General features: G+C 42.2%; 1 protein-coding gene across 1 annotated transcript; it reads left to right on the top strand.

Moving 5' to 3' along the window:
* The first annotated feature begins 1,426 nt into the window (after positions 1 to 1,426).
* Positions 1,427 to 15,306, top strand: zdhhc18b (zDHHC palmitoyltransferase 18b). The gene is made up of 9 exons (XM_033637542.2): positions 1,427 to 2,206; positions 2,810 to 2,970; positions 5,207 to 5,356; positions 5,583 to 5,720; positions 5,962 to 6,013; positions 6,115 to 6,217; positions 6,503 to 6,612; positions 6,768 to 6,870; positions 12,286 to 15,306. The coding sequence occupies exons 1-9, from the start codon at positions 1,956 to 1,958 to the stop codon at positions 12,631 to 12,633; spliced, it is 1,416 nt and encodes a 471-aa protein (XP_033493433.1). The 5' UTR covers positions 1,427 to 1,955; the 3' UTR covers positions 12,634 to 15,306.
* The last annotated feature ends 3,275 nt before the right edge of the window (positions 15,307 to 18,581 follow it).

Raw genomic sequence — 18,581 nt, 5'->3', positions numbered from 1 at the left:
AGATGAAATATGTAATCCTTCCAGCGTGTTCCACATCTGCCCCGGGGCCTCCTACCAGTGGGACGTGCCTGAAACACCTCCAGCAGGAAGCACCCAGGAGGCATCCTGTTCAGATGCCCGAACCACCTCAACTGACCCCTTTTGATGCGAAGGAACAGCGGCTCTACTCTGAGCTTCCTCCAGATGAGCTTTGCCTTCCAGCTCAGTTCCCTCTTCACCACAACTGCAGAAGCTGCACCAAACCATCGATCCATCTCACGCTCCATTCTTCCCTCATTTGTGAACAAGACCCCGAGATATTTGAACTCCCTTGCTTGAGGCAGTAACTCTCTCCCAACCCAGAGGGGGCAATCCACAAGTTTCCTGCAGAGAACCACAACCTCAGATTTGGAGGTGCTGACTCTCATCCCAACTGCTTCACACTTGGCTGCAAACTGCCCCAAATCATGCTGGAGGTCATAACAATAATTATAAATTTAATTTTGTATTTACATGCTGAAATGTGTTACAAATGAATCACTGATATGCATTTTCACTAAAACCAAAACGTTATGAGGCTCCTGTTTATTAAATGAATAAATCGTTAAATTGCCAATAGGCCTATGTCTTGTTTCTTCAGACTTCAATCGTCCAATCCATCAAACAACACCAAACAAGAGTCACCAGCAACAAAAAAAACGCTGTTTGGCATCAGCAGAGCAGATTTGGCAAATTTTTCATGGGTGCAACCCACATACTCAGCTCTGCTGCTCATCCCACAAATCCATGTTCTGTAGCCTACAAATGTGGCACCATTTAAAAGGGAAATACACAGACTTTCCAACAGTATAAGATTCATTGCCAAGAAGCATTGTTACAACAAAGAAATAGTCTACCAAACACAAATTCCCTTACTTTTTGTGCTTAGTTTAGTAATGTGTAATAACGACATTTTGAGAGTAACTTGTCCAACACTGCAAACGGTCATATTGTGGATGAAGGATGCCCTTAGAGATGCTTTCATTTGATGTTGCTCCTCAGTGTATGAAGCTCGGAGACTTGTCATATAAGACCTGAACATTAGTTTGACGTGTTTTCCCAGATGCACTGGGAGGGATGGGTCCGACTTGCAACGGATCTGAGCTCCGCAGCTTTTCCTTGCTTGCTTAACATTAGTCAAGTCACCCAAAATGGCCGCCAATTTACCGGATGTAGTAGGTCTACGCTTTGGCAATTTTTGACATTTATGGGGAAAAATTAAACAAGGAAAGCGCGTGGAATATTTCCATAACTTCTGTGGATATGTATTTTCTTATGACTGCCTTTATCATAATCATAGGCTGCCTAAAATTGAATGCTTTCATACAATATATATTTTGAAAGGACTTTAACCGGAAATGCACCTTTCCTTTGTGTTAACGTTGACAACCGTTTGACCGGACGACTCGGTGTATGACAGCGTAGCTAACTAACACTAGTCACGAAGGTGTGGGGACTCTTGTTATGAGATTAATATTCATTCAGTAATTACGAAGTTTTATCGCTCTTGTTAATTTACGCATATAGCAGCTTTGGAGATAATCTTAAAGGTATGCTAACATGTGGAAGACGAGCGAGCTAACAAGCTAGCAGCGGTAACGGTATTTTGGGTTTACTGATGTTAAACAGTCCGCAGCTGGCTCAGTTGGCTCGTGTGAATGGCTCAGCTAACAAGCTAACGATGACCAGTGGGTCAAAGCCGAAGACTTTCTGGAAATAGACTTAAAGAGGAATAAGCGAAGAAGCATGGGGAGTTACAGGGATGTGATTTCAAGCACGGGCTGTTCTTTACAACAGGACATCCACGGTGTAGGATTAGCTTGTTGTCTCCGTGGATTGACGACATTTGCATCCTCCAACCGCCTCAAACACGGGCGTCGGTGATGCTGTCCACCGCTGGCCAAATGGGACAGAGCACCCAAACTTCATTATAAACCATGAAAAGCTGCGAGTATCAACAAATCGACCCCCAGGCACTTCCGACGCCCACCCCGACCCCTCCGCCTCACCAGGGACACGACGGTGACAGGAGAGAGGAGCCGAAGAGACCCAGGAGGAAATGGGAAGTTTTCCCCGGGAAGAATCGCTTCTACTGCGATGGACGGATCATAGCGGCCCGACAGACTGGGGTCCTACCCCTAACCCTGGGCCTTATTCTCATCACAAGTGGATTATTCTTTATATTTGAGTGAGTTCATGTTTCATATCAGGTCCACGATCTGTGACGTCTAAAGGACAAACATCAGTACATCTCAGATTCCCCAACAGCACAGAAATATGAGATAAACTAGCTCTATAAATAGTCACTTAATTGAATTAACTCCTGTCTGGTGTGATAGATATTCGCCGAACAGTGGAGCAGGCTCTTATGATTCATAAAATGTCATTACTTTTCCCTTAAACTAGCAATTTAGGTACTTACAGGCAATTCAAATTAAAAATGGCAGATTTCTTAATGCAGTCTGGTAAGGGTTTCCATTTACTTTGGCCTTACAATGTGTGAATATCATATGTATATTTTCATTTATCTTTGCAGCTGTTAATGAGACATGATAGTGCTCATATGCAGTTGACCCTCTTTCTCACATTACAGTGAGAAGTGTGCTCCATCTCTGTGGATTTCAGACGGTGATTAAAGCCACCGAATGTTAATTACAACTAGGTCCCCCGCTGGGTGAAAAAGTAGGCCCAGTATATGAGACAGGGCTTTGTGTCTATCTTTTCGCAGCCTCTGATCTGGTCAGCATGTCTTAGTAATTTACTCTCTTTCTGTCACTGCCCCATTTCACAGCTGTCCCTTCCTGGTCCAACACCTGACCAGCTGCATACCTGTTATTGGAGGAGGCCTCTTTGTGTTCGTGCTCATCACCCTGCTCCAGACCAGCTTCACTGACCCTGGCATTCTGCCCAGAGCGACGCCAGATGAGGCAGCAGACACTGAAAAGCAGATTGGTAAGGGCCAACTCAGTCAGAACTATATGGTTGCATAAAGTGCTTTTGACTTTGATATCCAATATCATATGATTATTACAGTTTTTAGAGGTGTGCTATGCAGAATTTTCCTAAAAAAACAATGTATAGACTCATACAAAAGTCATTTATAACCCACAAGAAGTATGTGGCGGTGTATTAATCTACAGAGACCCTGCCTCCTGCCGGTATTTTCTTATTTTCCTCCTATTTCGCTATGTTCAGGACTTTCAGGACTTTCAGGATGCAACATGCAGGTGAAATCACGACTTTAATAAAAAAGGAAGCAACCAGGTGCCAGATGGTAAGCGGCACGCATCCAAAAGGAAGCAATGAAAATCTTGGATGCACCAGTCTGGGGTTAGCTTTCACGTTTGCTGGCAATACTGTTTCACTTGACAATTCCTGCATTGTATCACTATTTTCTCCCCGAGGGGTTATCCTGCCACTTTACGGGACTGAATTTAGACCACCATTGGCACTAGGACTCTCCATATGTCCCTCATACCTTCAAAAGGAAATGCTATCTCTAACCTCAAATAGCTTAAGCTCCACTCTCTTTATGAGCTACTCTCTCTGCTCAGTGGCATTCAATTATGTCACACTTCACTCTCATTAGAGCTTACACATGGTTTAGCATCAGAGCACAATCCATGTCTCAAATTGAAGGCATTGTTCTGCTAGTGTCAGCTATTTAACTCTGAAACATAAGGCACATTGTAATGAACACTCATTCTGTTGCCAGATCGTTTTAATGATGACAAATCCTAAGAAGATTTCTTGAAAAGACTCAGTTGCCATGACTCGGTGTAATGAATGTCACATTGGCAGCCATTAGTGCAGTTTTTGTAGGATAATGTGTCCTGTTGACTTCTAAAGTTTAGCCTGGAGGATTTACTTTCTCTCAATCTGTCCATTTTCCCACCACAGTTCTGTCCATCAGTTATGTTCACTGACAGTTTTAAGTCTTGCCAACAGTATCTTTCCTGTTCATATGGTGTACCTCAGTATAATGACCTCCGTGTCTAAAGTTGGCTCATGTGCACCTAGTTAACTCCTACTCATGACCAAAGCTTAGGCTGTGATGATGTAAGATGTTCATATTACCCAACTGTGCTGCTGTTGTTCCAGCTATTTTTGAAACAGAAATTCTGACATTTATTTACCTATCAGCCCGTCTTTTAGGAAATGCTCAGTCCTCTCTTATTCTTCGGCTGAATGTAATCACTGATCAGTCTGCAGTATAAACTAGAGCTCTGTCCCAATTTCATTCTAATTTAAAGCAGGTTTTGAGTAGGTATGATGTTGACAATGGAGAAGTGAGAAAGTAAAGTGCATAAATAAAACTAAAAATAGTTAAAAAAAAGCTTTGAAAGTGCTGCTGAATCAGTTTGTTCCGCAATGTGGACACTACACAGTAGCTGCTTAATGTGCATGTGTCAATTCACCTGTCACTTCCTGTTGCTTTAAAGGGACAGTTCACCCCAAAATCAAATATACATATTTTTCCTCTTACCTTTAGTGCTGTTTATCAGTCTAGATTATTTTGGTGTGAGTTGTTTAGCGTTGGAGATATCTGCTGTAGAGATGTCTGCCTTTTCTCAAATATAATAGAACTAGCTGGCCCTCAGCTCAAAGTGCCAAAAAATACATTTGAAAAACTCAACAACAATGCCTCTTTACAGAAATCATGACCCGGTTACTCAAGATAATCCACAGACCTTGTTGTGAGCAGTTTCATGTAGGAACTATTTTCTTTCTACCAAACTGTATCACCCAACAGAAGAAAGCATTCATCTACTTACGGACTAGAGGCTCGTGCTCATGACAACGAAAGATGACAACATTAATGTGGTCCTCCCAGGCTGAGCTTTAACGTTAGCTAGCTCATTTGTGCTAGGTGAGCTAGCAGTAGATGCACTCTTCCTTCTGCGTCGTTATACAGTTGGCAGTGATAGTTTGGTAGAAAGAAAAAGGCAGACGTCTCTACGGCATCTCTCGGCAACCAAGAACAATGTAGATTCTGCACATAACTAGTATGTAGGAAGACTTATTACACAGTGTAACCCTTTTTACAGCAGATATTTTGGCATTTCATAGCAGGAGAAGATATTAATATGTACCATAACAAAAGTCAAGACTCGATCTGAGATTGATTGATCAGTGAATCAGATTAATGTTGTGCTGTTGTTTCTCTTTCCTGTCCGCTCCTCTGCAGACAACACTGGAAACACCAGCTATCGGCCTCCACCACGCACCAAGGAAGTCCTCATCAACCAGCAGGTGGTGAAGCTGAAATACTGCTTCACCTGCAAGATGTTCCGGCCTCCGCGCACCTCTCACTGCAGCCTGTGTGACAACTGTGTGGGTGAGCTGTGGACGCACACTGACACGCTGACATTTACACATGATAAATAATGGATCGAGGCCTTATGGGGCCACAGTGAACACGGTCCCGTTACTCTCACTCAGGCTGGACTCACTAGAATGACATATCAGCTTACTTCCTAAACTGTAGTATTCCTAAAATTACATTTAAATCAAAATGCCAGTGGTTGCACTCTCATTTATTTATGTATGTGTTTCTCTCTCAGAGCGATTCGACCATCACTGCCCTTGGGTGGGGAACTGTGTGGGAAAACGCAACTACCGTTTCTTCTACACCTTCATCGTGTCGCTCTCCTTCCTGACGGCGTTCATCTTCGGCTGTGTGACCACACATCTGGCACTAAGTACGTGTTTTTGCTCTGGTTCACAGGTGTTTTATGGTTGAAAAACAGTCAGAATCTTACTGATAATAACTGCCAACACACCTGGCTCAAACAGCACCTGTCAGTAAACTCTAAGTGTTTGTTTTGTCTCGCTTTGTCTCGCCAGACGGGCGGGGTTTACCACATTAGAGCAGGTTACTACTACAGGAACTTCTTCTCTTTAAAGGCCTTGTGTCAGTGTTGTTTTTTACCTCTCTTTCAGGGGCTCAGGGTGGCAAAGGCCTGGTGTTTGCTCTACAAGAGAGTCCAGGCAGATATCCTTTAAATCACAAATGCGTTAAGATTTCTGTCAGTGAGTCTGCTTTGTTTCTCTCTCTACAAATATACTGACGCTCTCCTTGACTCAACCTTTCACCGCAGTGGAGCTGGTGATATGTTTCTTCTCAGTTTGGTCCATCTTGGGCCTCTCAGGCTTCCATACATACCTGGTTGCTTCCAACCTGACCACCAATGAAGATGTGAGTGCTGGAAGTTGTTACACTACAATTGCAGAGTTGTGACAGGGATTTGCTTGGTGTCTTGTGGGACAGAATTAAGACAATTTGTAATAGTTGTTTCATGAAATGCACATGAAAACTGTGTCAAGTAATAATGGATAAGCCTTTCTTTGCAAGTATAAAAAGTTGCAGAACGTAGTTGCATATTTCAGCTCATCTCATCGCGAATCTTTGGTCTGAACTCAGATCATCTTGCAGAAATTCTCAATCAAAAATCTAAACAAATGTATATCTTGTCTGTATCAGATCAAAGGCTCCTGGTCGGGGAAGAGTGGAGAAGGAGTCACCAACCCGTACAGTCATAGAAACATCTTTATCAACTGTTGTTCTGTGCTCTGTGGACCATTGCCACCCAGGTTAGTCTTAAATCTCACATACTTACCCAAAACCAGGTTCTCAAATTGTGAAAAATGCCTTTTTTCCATCAGCTTTCATCATTAAGGACACATGAAATAGAAGAGGAACATGCACGCCAGACGACTCAAATCTTCCTTGCTTCTGTCTTTTTCAGCTTGATTGACAGACGAGGTTTTCTGCCCGCAGACGAATCTGCCCAGACAGCCGGTGCGGACATCGAACTGCCCACTGTGGCCACTAAAAGCGAGATAAACGTGGTAGGAGGACCTTCCAAGCTGGCTTATGGCTTGCAGGAATCCCACTCTCCTGTGCCTGCCCTCCCCTACTCCCACCAAAACTCTTCCTCTGCCTGACAGAAGCCTTGTTGCCTGCTGTAGCTCCAACCCAGCATCTGTCTGCTGCCTGTTGTTGACTGTTATGTATGGGTTAATTTCTACTTATACTGTATTTACACAACAGTCAGAGGAAGGGTTGGGTATGAGATTTTTATTGTAACTGTCTGAGAAAATAACCCAGTATACAGTTTTTACACAGTGATTATCAGTTAGGATGAACCTCAAAGGAATGAAAACAGAGGGCTTTTTGTTATTTTTGTTGACGTAGAAGATTTATGGTGCACGCTGGCATCATTTGAATTAGTTCTTCGTTCTGTCCTTTCAGAGAGTGAGATGAGAAGATCAATATCAATCTCATGTCTCTCTGTTAAAGCTAGCCTGTTAACTTTTGCTCAACAGCAGCCATAGGGCCTGCAGGGTTCACACTAGACTCAGAAGTGCCTCGGAGCACAGCGATTTGTCTTTTGGCGTCCCTGTTTACCAATTAGGCTGTTCACTCTGGCCACAGTGTTGAGCTCTGGGACCTGCTTGCAATCTGCAGAAATAGTTATGACACTTGGTGTACTTTTAATGTGAGCACGAGCAAATCTGCAAAGAAAACACTGACAATCTTTTATGAACAATATCAAGGATATAATAAATTGGAGAATATGTCTCCCATGCTTACTTATTCCACACATTTGTAAATTGTGTCTCAGAGAGTGAGAAAGACGAGCAGACACACACATTCACACACATGAGCAGACAGACCTCTATGTGTGATTACAAAAAAGCAAAGCAGCAGAATAGTTTCTGACCAGCGCAGAGACATGTGCGTCTGGTGTGAACAGTTAGGGTGACTGCTCGTGTGACATATCAGGGTGCTTCCACATCCAGTGAGAGCATGGCATTAATATGCTGTAATAGCAAAGCAGTGTAACAGTTGCTTAAATTGAGAAGGCAGACTGACTCAGTAATGTTAATTCTGCAGCAATATCCCTTATGATCTGCTAACATTAGCCTCCATAGGCTCCTGGTCTTACTCGACAAAGTAAGGCTGTAGCAGCAAAACCTCTGAGTGTGCTGAATTGAGCTTGAGTGCATTTTATTGCCTGTGATTTCATTTTCCTTTTGGACAGAGCCAGGATAGCTCCCTATTGCAAGTCTTTATGCTAGGCTAAGCTAACCGGCTGCTGGCTACAGCTTTATTAAGGTGCAGAAATGAGAGTGGTATCTATTCTTTCATCTCACACGGGGGCAAAAAAAGCACATAAGCTTGTTTTAAACAAAGCTATACTATTAGTATTGTGTGGTTGGCTGTTGGCTTTGTTAGTCTGATGAGTTTAGACACCTGCTGCGGGCGGTTCATGCACTTGTGCACAGTTCAGTTATGTTTATGTCATGGAAATGAACAAGTCAAGCTTATGGAATTCTTTGTTCCTTTAAAATAAGCAACAGGGATACCGTTTACTATATGTTTGTTATTTTTATCACGTTTGTCACATGCAGTATGTTGACTCAGGGTGGTTTATGAGGGACGAGGAGAGCAGGAGCTGTTTCCAGAGCGTCCTTCTTTCTTGTTCTCTCTGGCGGCGTGCATTATAAAAGAAACCTGGAAAGTTGTACAGCAACTTTTGTTTACAAGACTGTGGTTCAGATAGAGTTGCAGTCTGAACCACAGTACTCTCATATCGAGCGGCAGAGCAGCTGCTGTTTGGCATTTTGGAAGACAAACAGCTCTTTTATGTTTACACCAAAATAACAGGACAGCCATAAAACAAAATGTTATGACTATAACTTCTGTTCGCTGAAGGAGAGGAACAAGGTACAACACATGTACTATGAATAGCGGTATCTTTAGGTAGGTCAGGAGGGGCGTGATATCCTATAGTATCTGTGTTGTACCGAGTGAATCGACTCAAAGTGAACCTTTTTTTTATTTGTGTATGGAGCAAACTGAGAGCCAGTTGAAGCCGTAGTGTGTCTAGTCTGAAATGAATTTTGTTGTCGGGTTTGATGAGTGTTTAAAAATAGTCTTTTGAATTCAGTTGATACACCGGCGAAGCTGTGAGGAAGCTTTTTCTGCGCCAACACTTTGTTTTTTATTCTGTGTTGGTTCACTTTCTCCCGTCTCATATTTACAGTCTTATTTGTTTGCATATAGAAGGTCAAAGTGCCAAATTGTGACACATCAAGCCGATCCGCATTGTTTCCCTCCATGCCTTTATGTCTTGATTTATTCATCCTGATTTTTTACATCTATTTTTAAATGTAAATATAATAAAACATGCATTTTTGTTCATGCAATTCATCATCTGTGTGTTCTCATTTTTCATTGTATTGTTTGTCCACCCTCCCAATTTCCATACTGGAGTATAAGTGTATTTTCCAAGGGAAGGAAAGCTCGCAGCAAACAGTCCCAGCGTCAGTATGCTCCCCGTGTGTCTCTTCATCCAGTCCTAACCTGGTGTTCTGTGTGGTCTGTCTCTGTGCCTGTGTCCCGCCACCAACACAAGGAGGAGAAATGTCTGGACTTTGCTCTGGTCTGCACTGGCTGATTAGCCACAGTTAGTGCAGGAAAAAGTGAAGCTTGAGCTTGGTAAGCCTGTTTAGAGAAGGGAAAACAAGCGCAGAATCTCCACGCCCACTGCTGTCTGCATGTGCTCTTCGGCTGGCTGCTGAACTCCTGCATGGCTTTAGTAATACGATGCCATGACGAATGCAGAGTGCATAATTTAACACAAGACAGTGTACTGTATGTAAAATGTATTCATAATGCATAGGTACGACTTAAGCCACTATAGTGTCAGCAGTATCTATTTTGACCTTTTTCATGCCACAGAACTGCCAGGAAATAAAAATCCTCAAAGGTGCACTGCACTTAAGTTTTTTCCGGTTGGACATGAAAAGGATATTTTAACTAGGAGGACGCTCCCGACTAATATTTTATTGAAGGGACAGTTATATATATCGTCTTACTTGCAGTGCCATTTATCAGTCTAGATTATTTTGCTTTGATTTGCTGAGTGTTGGAGATATCGGCTGTAGAGATGTCTGCCCTCTCTAAAATATAATGGAACTCAATGGCGTTCAGCTCAAAGTGCCAAAAACATTTAAAAATTCAACAGTAATGTCTCTTTGCAGAAATCATGACCTGGTTACTGAAGATAATCCACAGATCTTGTTGTGAGTAGTTTCATCTAGGAACCATTTTCTTTCCACCAAACTACACTCGCCAACTGTAGGTGACAGAAGCTAGTGATGGGCTAGTGGTGTTCTTTAGATGTGACTGAATCACTAGAATCAGTTCATTAAAAAAATTCGTTCACTGCTTGGCGGGAGAAGCCCTGACTGTGTACACCGTAGTCCGACTCAGTCTCTCTCCGTTGCTGCTGTTGCGTCTCATTACTGGCCAGCCTAACGTTTTAAGTTTGTTTATCTGGAGACTAAGTCTGTTAAAACAACGGGGAGGTGTGTGATTGTGTTCATGTGGCTTGACTCCTGGCTACATTAGCCGTTAGCTTGGAGAAAACGGTCCCTATGAAAGTGTATCGCTGAGAAGAAATGATTTGAATCACTCAGGGATCGGGGTTACGTCGTTCACTGAGTGATTTGTTCACCAAGTGATTCGTTCACCGAGTGATTCATCACGCAGTAGGCAGTCCCTCCCTGCACCCTGGCTGCCTCGTGACTCGCGAGTAATTCATCGTTCGCACGGACCGAATCGGCAGTTCCACTCCCGGCCTGCACGCTCGCTGCTAAACTCAACTGAACAGAGAATTGAATGAATCAGTTCCGGAAGTGATTCAGTTCAGTATGTTCACTCAACAGATTTGTTCTTGTGAACGATTCGTTTGTGAACAACACAACACTAACGGAAGCGTGCATGTACTGCTAGCTCACCTAACACCACTGAGCTTTTGAGGGCCATGTCGTCGACTCACAGTCTAGACTGATAAATAGCGCTACAGATAATGTTGTGTTCACACCAAAGACAATGGGAATTTTTCGTGTTGCATTTGTGTTGAATATTTTGTGATGACTCACTTCATAGGTGCGAATAGCTCGCATTGTACAGGCGTGAAACTGCTGAATCGATTAATGAACTTCTGCCGGTATGTCCTCAGCATCATGAGTCACTGGCGCGAATCAATCGCTTAAGTTCAGATTTTTCAAACTTCTGTGAATAAGTGTATGATGTGAAATCACGCTACTTGGTTCATTTGTGCCGCTTCACGTCGTGCCATTTCGCCAATTCGTCTACGTCGATTACATGTAATGCAAATTGTTTTATTTGCGCCTGGTGTGACTGCAACATAAGATTAAATGTGCATTTTTTATTTTGTGGTGAACTGTTTCTCTAAGATGATGAACTGAACTGTGAGGAATAAACCATTACATTTTAAGCAGCACTATATAAGGTAATACGGGGAAGCATAAATTAGAAAGTGCTGATGAAATGTGTCCTTATCTTTGGGGACATGCTGACAGCCCGCCTGGACTGACCTGGAATCAAAGCTTCTTTGTCTTCTAAAGTGGGGTGTTACAGAGCTTTCTACACGGGGCATAGTGAACCTTGATTAACAGTTAATGTTTTAAATTTGAATAAGAAATGCCCCCAAGGCTTTTTGCTCTTGACGTTCATCCATTATTCACACTCTGACTCTATTGTGGCTTCAAGGCTGAGGACATTTTAAATGTAGGTGTTTAAAGCAGCAGTAATCCTGATTTTTATGTTAACAATGAAACAAAAAACGTTGCGCGGCTCATAGTGACAAACCTGTAGAGAATTATCACCAACTCTGCAGTTCCCCTCGGCCCTATGCAGCATTTTAACCTCTTTTAGATCATTGTTTTGGATTTATGGACCACATCCTTACTGCCATCACATCAACTCACAGCAGGCAGTTGTCTTCTGTCAAAAAGCTCTGATAAACCCGCTGTGTACACTATCTACCCAGAGCCGACCGGCACTAAAACAAAGTTAGTGACTAGCTAGTGAACATAGTGGAGCATTAAGCAATGACAGGCCAAAACAAAGCTAGAAAGAGACAAGACTACAACTCTCAGCTCTTTTTTTTTTTAACTGATTGCAATGACTCGTTTTTCAGATGTTCTTCATATGATTCCCTAGGTCTAATGTCCATCCCCATGCAGATCTCTGGCATGAAACATTTGCAATCTCCTGCTTCCGACCCCTCATGTGGCCTGCTTGCACTCCTAGCTTGTCTGTGATTCATCTTGCACAGCTGTTGCTGCGTTCACTCAAGTGTTATAACACCCTGCTGTTCACCCTGCTAACTTCACCGGCTCATCTCATCACGTCTCGTCTCTCTTCTCTTTCTCGTGCCTCCCCAGTGCACACAAGGAACTAAAGGTCTGCTGGAGTCGGCCACCCTCCCTCCGATCCTGTCCACCTCGTGTCCTCAGGGGAAACCCCAGACAGCTCATACCTGCCCGGAGGTGGTGAACCCTGACCCCTCACCGGAGCTCTCCACAAGCTGCGGGGCGCGCCACACGACTAGCTCCCAAGGCGATACCTCTCCACCGCGTCACACCAAGACTCGATCAAAGAAAAGCAAACGAGTGGCTTTGCATATTACCAACCCTTCCTTTGATGTCCCTCTTTCCCCTACCTCTCCGGACGCTGGCCCCAGCTCCAAAGCCAGGGGCCACAAAAGTGCCAGCTTCACCCCTTTGCGCTGACTGAAATGACAGCTTTCTCAAGTGAAAACACACATTGTTTGAAGCTTGCATGCTGTAACACAGTCAGATACAAGTGGTTTGAATTCAAAATCTTTATTATTTGTCGGTTGTCTGGAAGCTCGGGGTGTGTGTGAGGACGACAATCACAAAGATGTGTATTTGTTCAGTTTGTGGTGGAAATAGGAACACTAGAGATTGGGTGCATCCTCACTGTAAAGGACGCAGACTTTGTTGTAGAATGAAAAGCACATGAAGAGATGTTATTTGTCAGATAGAGGACCTGATGTGCTGACAGCGCCGTATGCCTTTCTGATGATTCTCATGTACAATCATGATTTTACCAGCATGTCAGATCCATCGGATATTGTGAAATAGTGGCTTTGATGTATCAGGTGGACGAAGTCTGGGAGCTTGAACAGCTTCGTATGGTCTTAAAGGGAAAGTCCATCCCAAACATAGAATTCACATATGTTATTTCTATAACATCATGCAGCTCTGGTTCTAGTGTGAATTTGAGCCAATTTCCCCTTAAGCTGAACAGCAGAGAGACAGTTTGTACTGGTGATGTCATCTTGAGACATGCTGGCAGTCACAGGACTCTGACAGCAGTCGTGGAGTGTTTTTTAGACTATGAGGACATTTTGCCATTCATAGCTAAAAGCTCTGCGTTCAAATCAAGCTGCTTTGGATGTACAGATGGGTGACAAATTAAAGCTCATACAGCTGGGCCTCTTTAGCAGGTTAATCTGGCGCCTGGTGGGGAGCACTGTCTAACAAGCTCCAGTAAGAGATCCAGTAACTGTGAGGGCCACAATGCCCTCCAAAGCAAAAGTGTAATTACATAGGCTATTAGGTAGAATCTGAGCTGAGACTGGAGTCCTACTTTTTGATATCCACCTTAACATATAAAACATTTTTATGTCATAAAACTGTCCACAAACATTTCTGTTGACTCCTTTTGCTACACTCTAAACAGACGACGGGCAAAAATAATTGGAGGCTGATACTACTATATTATATGTGAAACTAGACAACCTAAGGCATCCATTGCTACCAACCATGTTGGCATAGCTTGTTAGAAAAGGGGCTAACTAATGCTCCAAATTTCTGCCATGTTGTTTCTACAGTAGCCCAGAACAGACAAATCAAACACTGGCTCTAAATAGGGCCATTCGCACTTTCCTGTCAACCACCATAGCTCTCCTAGACACTTGACACATGAGATAAGTCTCAGTATCATAATATCAGTAAGCTTTTGACTCTCAACCACTTTTGTGTGACTCTTATGGCCTTTGCTTTCATCTGGCTCACTTCTATAGTGAATTACAAAGTGAAAATAAACTATTTCCCATTTTTCTGGGGACCCACTACAACTCCCTGAGGGACCTCTTGGGGTCCCTGGATTCCTGTTTGAGAACCACTGCTCTAGTGGAATTCATGGGATTTGGAGTTGTTAAGATACTGATAAACCTCGTATTTAAATCTGATTACAGATTAATGTTTATATCGTTCAAATGTAGGCCTACGTATTAATAGAAGACAGACAGACAGACACCGTGCAAAATAGAGATACATTTAATCCGTATGAAATACTCCTACATACTTCTGTAGTGACTGCTGTCTGCCTTTGTAGGTCAGTGTAGCCTCTGCATTCAAGTTTTCCTTTGTCCAGTATTGGTAATATCTCAAACAAATGTATATGAGTCCATCGAGCCAACCCCAAAAATGCTCATGTGATGTCACAGCTTCCTTTGTTTAAAGTCTTTACCGTCCAGTATTTTGAAACTGCACATGTGAGTTCTCTTTTGATGGATTTTCCCTTTAACTTTGCACAAACAGCACAGTGTGTATCAGTTGTATCGGTGTGTACTGTTGTTAAGATTTTCGTGCTGTATAAATGGCAGTGAATGCAACTGCATGATTTTGACTAAAGACCTATTTTTTGTTTATTCACATCCATTCAAACATCACTTTATACATGAGAGATCCTGTACCACTTCTTGTAGGACAGCTGCGATTTGGACTCCTGAACATACTGTAGTTGTGTTCCTGAGCTAAAGCAGCACCGTTCATCACCTGTGCTGCACTGCCTCCTGCTTGTGCTGTCATTAATATCACACAGCGATTTAAAGCTTCCACTTTCTGCTCACTAACTTTGTACCTGCAGCAGCAATACCTGTGCTCTCCTCCTTCAAACAGTTTTACTTTGTGCGCTTTGACAAATCTAGGAAGATCTACATGAACACTGAGTGTGTTGATTTGTTCTCAGGTGGAAATCTGTAGGGGTTAGGTGTCCAATATGCAAGTTCCATGTGACATATATCATGTTTATCCACATTGTAACCTGATGGCAATAGCTGCACCAAAATGCAACGATCCAAACAATCCATGCACTAAAACGTAGGCATGCACACACACACACACACACACACACACACACACACACACACACACACACACTGTCTGTAGCCCACCTAAAGCGTGTTAACACTGAGTAGAGCATCATCACTTCCTGTGCAGTATTCGCCGTGTCAAAAGTCATTCCAACACCTTCTGGATGTCGATTTGAGTGACTGCAAATTACGCACTTCTGAGGAGGAAAACATTGTATTTGTACAAACTGTGAGGTTATTTCAGACGATGGAAAAGGAAAATAAAGTTCAGTGAAATAAAGAGGCTCAGTTTGTTTTTATGCCGCTGAGGTGCTGCAGTCGGCCACTAGATGACAGTGATGGCCTACAGTATAAACACGGAGCTGCAGTCAGATAATCCAGTGTTGTAAATACTGTGTACAAATTGAGTTGCAGCCATTTTTAGCACTTTCCCCCTCCAGCTCAGCCTCATGTACTTTGCTTCTCCTTGTCTCCTCTCCTTTTTAATGACTTTAATAAGTAAGTTAATATGTTAAACAACAGAATTCAGTTATAATGTAGAGCAGTTTCTTGTTATTGTAAAAGCACCTGAAAAATAAAGAGTTTGAAATCACTTCTCCCCTTCAGAACAGTGGAAAAAATAAGAACATTATTGAGAAAAAAAACACCTAACTAATCTTCTTCATGAGAACTGTGTGTGTTGTTTTATGTCTATAATAATAAAAACAAGAAATACAATGATAATAAACAATAAAAAAAAACACATTACAGCTACAGTTGTAAACTTTTATGAAAATAACTTTTTGTCATATTTGCTAAAGCTGTCACTATTTGCTTTCGGCGCACCGAAAACAACCAATCAGAGCCGAGGAGTCTCTAATGCGGCTATCCAATCATCTCGATCACAGCTCATGAATCAAGATTCTGTTACTGCATTGCCTTTTTCTCACCTTTCTCTCACCGTCTTAAGAAACATATGTTAGTGTACTGTTTAGCTGTAAAATGAGAACATTTGCAACCTGGCCGCCATGTTGGAAATAGTCCACCAAAGTACAAAGCACCATCCACCAGTCGAGCCAAATTTCCCATGTAACACAGTAACAGAATCTTGATTCATATTTGACAGTCTGACCATAGTTCATGAGCAGTGATTGACAGCTGCGTTAGAGTTTCCTCGGCTCTGATTGGTAGTTTTCATTCACATGTGGTAAGGCTATAGAAGCGCAACAGGGCAACAGAGAGTGTAGAGGAGTATGAGTGTTTTCACAGATTATGTCTCATTTAGTGCAGTGGGAATAAAGTGACAGTTTCAGCAAATATGACAAACCTTTTTTTAAACAAAAGTAACCCACTACAGCCTTAATGCAAAATTATAAATAATAAAATGCAATCCATTGTTGAGGCTGTCATCAGATTCTCAGTCTGATTCTAACGCTGCAAAATCCTAACAGACCATTTGCTAAGCCCCGCCCCTTTGTGATGGAGCCCACACTGTAACTAACTGCACTCCCTGAAGAAATATTATCATATTTTTGGAGAAATGAAAGAGTGATGGCAGAGAGAAGCAGACAGAGGGGTCTACAGTCTGTGTTTGAAGGATATATCCAGGATGTCAAACTGACTCAGCAGCAACAACAGGTTAAAAAGACAAAGATAGTTAGACGCTAAAGCCAAACTATAGGCTACAGATCACAGTGTAAAAGTGAACCACCACATCACTGCTGATCGCCACACAAGACAATGAATATAAAGGGAAACTTCACTGATATTGAACCAGCTGTGTGGCATCGCAGTGTGTGCAGGTGTTCTGGATGTTCTGAGTGGATTGTTGACTTTTCTTTAAGGCTCACCTCTTCGTGATCTGTATCATTAGCCACATTTATTGACCTCCCCTCAAGACCTGCTTGCAGGAGCACTGCTTCATCCTTTTTTGTTGTCTGTGGCCTCCAGACTACAGTGGTGGGAGACATCATTATTAGTGAAAATCTAAATATCAAAGACTGATTTGATTTTTTTAAAAATTTGAAATAAATGTATTTTGTATTTTATTTTTTTTTTCAGTTTTTCTAGACACACAGTTTATTGATGCAACAAGTACAATGCCATCCTTCACTGACACACATGCTGCAGACCACTTAGCCTGGAAAAGTTGGGATGTAACAAGCAAAGGAAATGCACGGATTTAATTCCAAAACACTGGGTTTAGCTAACGCTGAGCATGATCATTAAGAAGAAGCTGCGTCTTGTAAAACAATTCATGAAGGAATGTTTTGAGATCGAGATTAAAAAAAGGCTTTGAGCTGTTGAGGTGGAAAGCCGTCAGCACACTGTTGCTTATTTTTATTCATTATTTTTATTATTATTTCCAATTTCAGAATATATTTTATATAATTGGATCATACTGAGTGATACATTTGTTTGTACATCACTTTAATATTGCAGCTGGTAAAGATGGAGCTCAGCTCATCTTTATTATTTTACTGCTGAGTAACTTAACCTTTTATAATACGTCATAATTTATTAGTTAATCAATATTTTATATTCATAATAAAAACAGCAACAAAAAAACCCCAAAACAATAGCATTTGTGACTTGTGGCAGATTCAAGCAGCTGTAGACATTGACTTGTATTAAGAGAAAATAAACTTTGAAAAACATGGCATCCTAAACAGAGCAAATCTCAAAGCTACAGTGTCCTACCAGGGACAAACAGTGTGAACAGCCACATTTGCTGCGAAGTAGACATAAGCTGTGTTCGAAATCGCTCCCTATCACGGATATAGTGCACTATATAGTGTGTTCGCCATTTAGTAGTGTTGTTCGAATTCTCCGCGGTTAATTTCATTCACTATATAGTGGACTATAAAATACCCACAATGCACAGCAAATGTGAGTGAACAAATGATGTACCCTACATTTTACTCCTGTATACCACAATGCAATGTGGTCGTCTTTTGCCAGAGGAGAAGAAGAAAGGCGCAACATGCCAATAGTTTGCTTATATCAGCTAGCATGTTAGCTTAGATTTTTTTTTAGGCTAATTACCAGTTGACGTCGGCGAATCAACAAAAGGCGCCTTAAACACCTAAGATACGTTTGCCTTCGCCTCCGTCTTTGCCCGAGGAGCAGGACTTGGGTCAGCAGCATCCAAACAATCACCGGAATCATTATTTTAATACACAAAAAGAAAAGAAACAAATAGGATGCTAGCCGGTAACGTTAGCTCACGAGCTAACAATAGCCACTTAGCTCGCACGAGCCAGGTAGCTTGTAGCTCGTGCACTATCGTGGGCTATTACAGCTCACAATGCAGACACACAACCGTAGCTGACAAAACCAAACATCCACACCATTGACATTTCAACAATTTATTGACAAAAAGTACAACCACCATACAGTTCAATCATCCTCAAAGCGCCCGGTTTGTTTACATGATGCTCAGCGTGTCCACTTGCGTCACAGGTGTATGCGGCGCAGCTACTGACGCAACGACGTTCAGAAAATTTCAGTTAGTCTCACTATATAGTAAACATGAAATAGGGAATAGTGAGTGAGTGAGTGGACGGTTTCGAACAC

The sequence above is a fragment of the Epinephelus lanceolatus genome, chromosome 16 (genome assembly GCF_041903045.1).
Source record: "Epinephelus lanceolatus isolate andai-2023 chromosome 16, ASM4190304v1, whole genome shotgun sequence".
Taxonomy (NCBI): domain Eukaryota; kingdom Metazoa; phylum Chordata; class Actinopteri; order Perciformes; family Serranidae; genus Epinephelus; species Epinephelus lanceolatus.
The sequence above is the reverse complement of the archived record's forward strand: the minus strand, read 5'-3'. Positions and strand labels throughout refer to the sequence as shown.

Bases quoted from the DNA above. Each gene is read 5' to 3' on its own strand.
- zdhhc18b (XM_033637542.2), top strand. From the start codon at position 1,956: ATGAAAAGCTGCGAGTATCAACAAATCGACCCCCAGGCACTTCCGACG. The intron at 6,014-6,114 runs ATATCCTTTAAA...TCAACCTTTCAC, and splicing joins CTACAAGAGAGTCCAGGCAG to CGCAGTGGAGCTGGTGATAT. The intron at 6,871-12,285 runs GTAGGAGGACCT...GTGCCTCCCCAG, and splicing joins CTAAAAGCGAGATAAACGTG to TGCACACAAGGAACTAAAGG.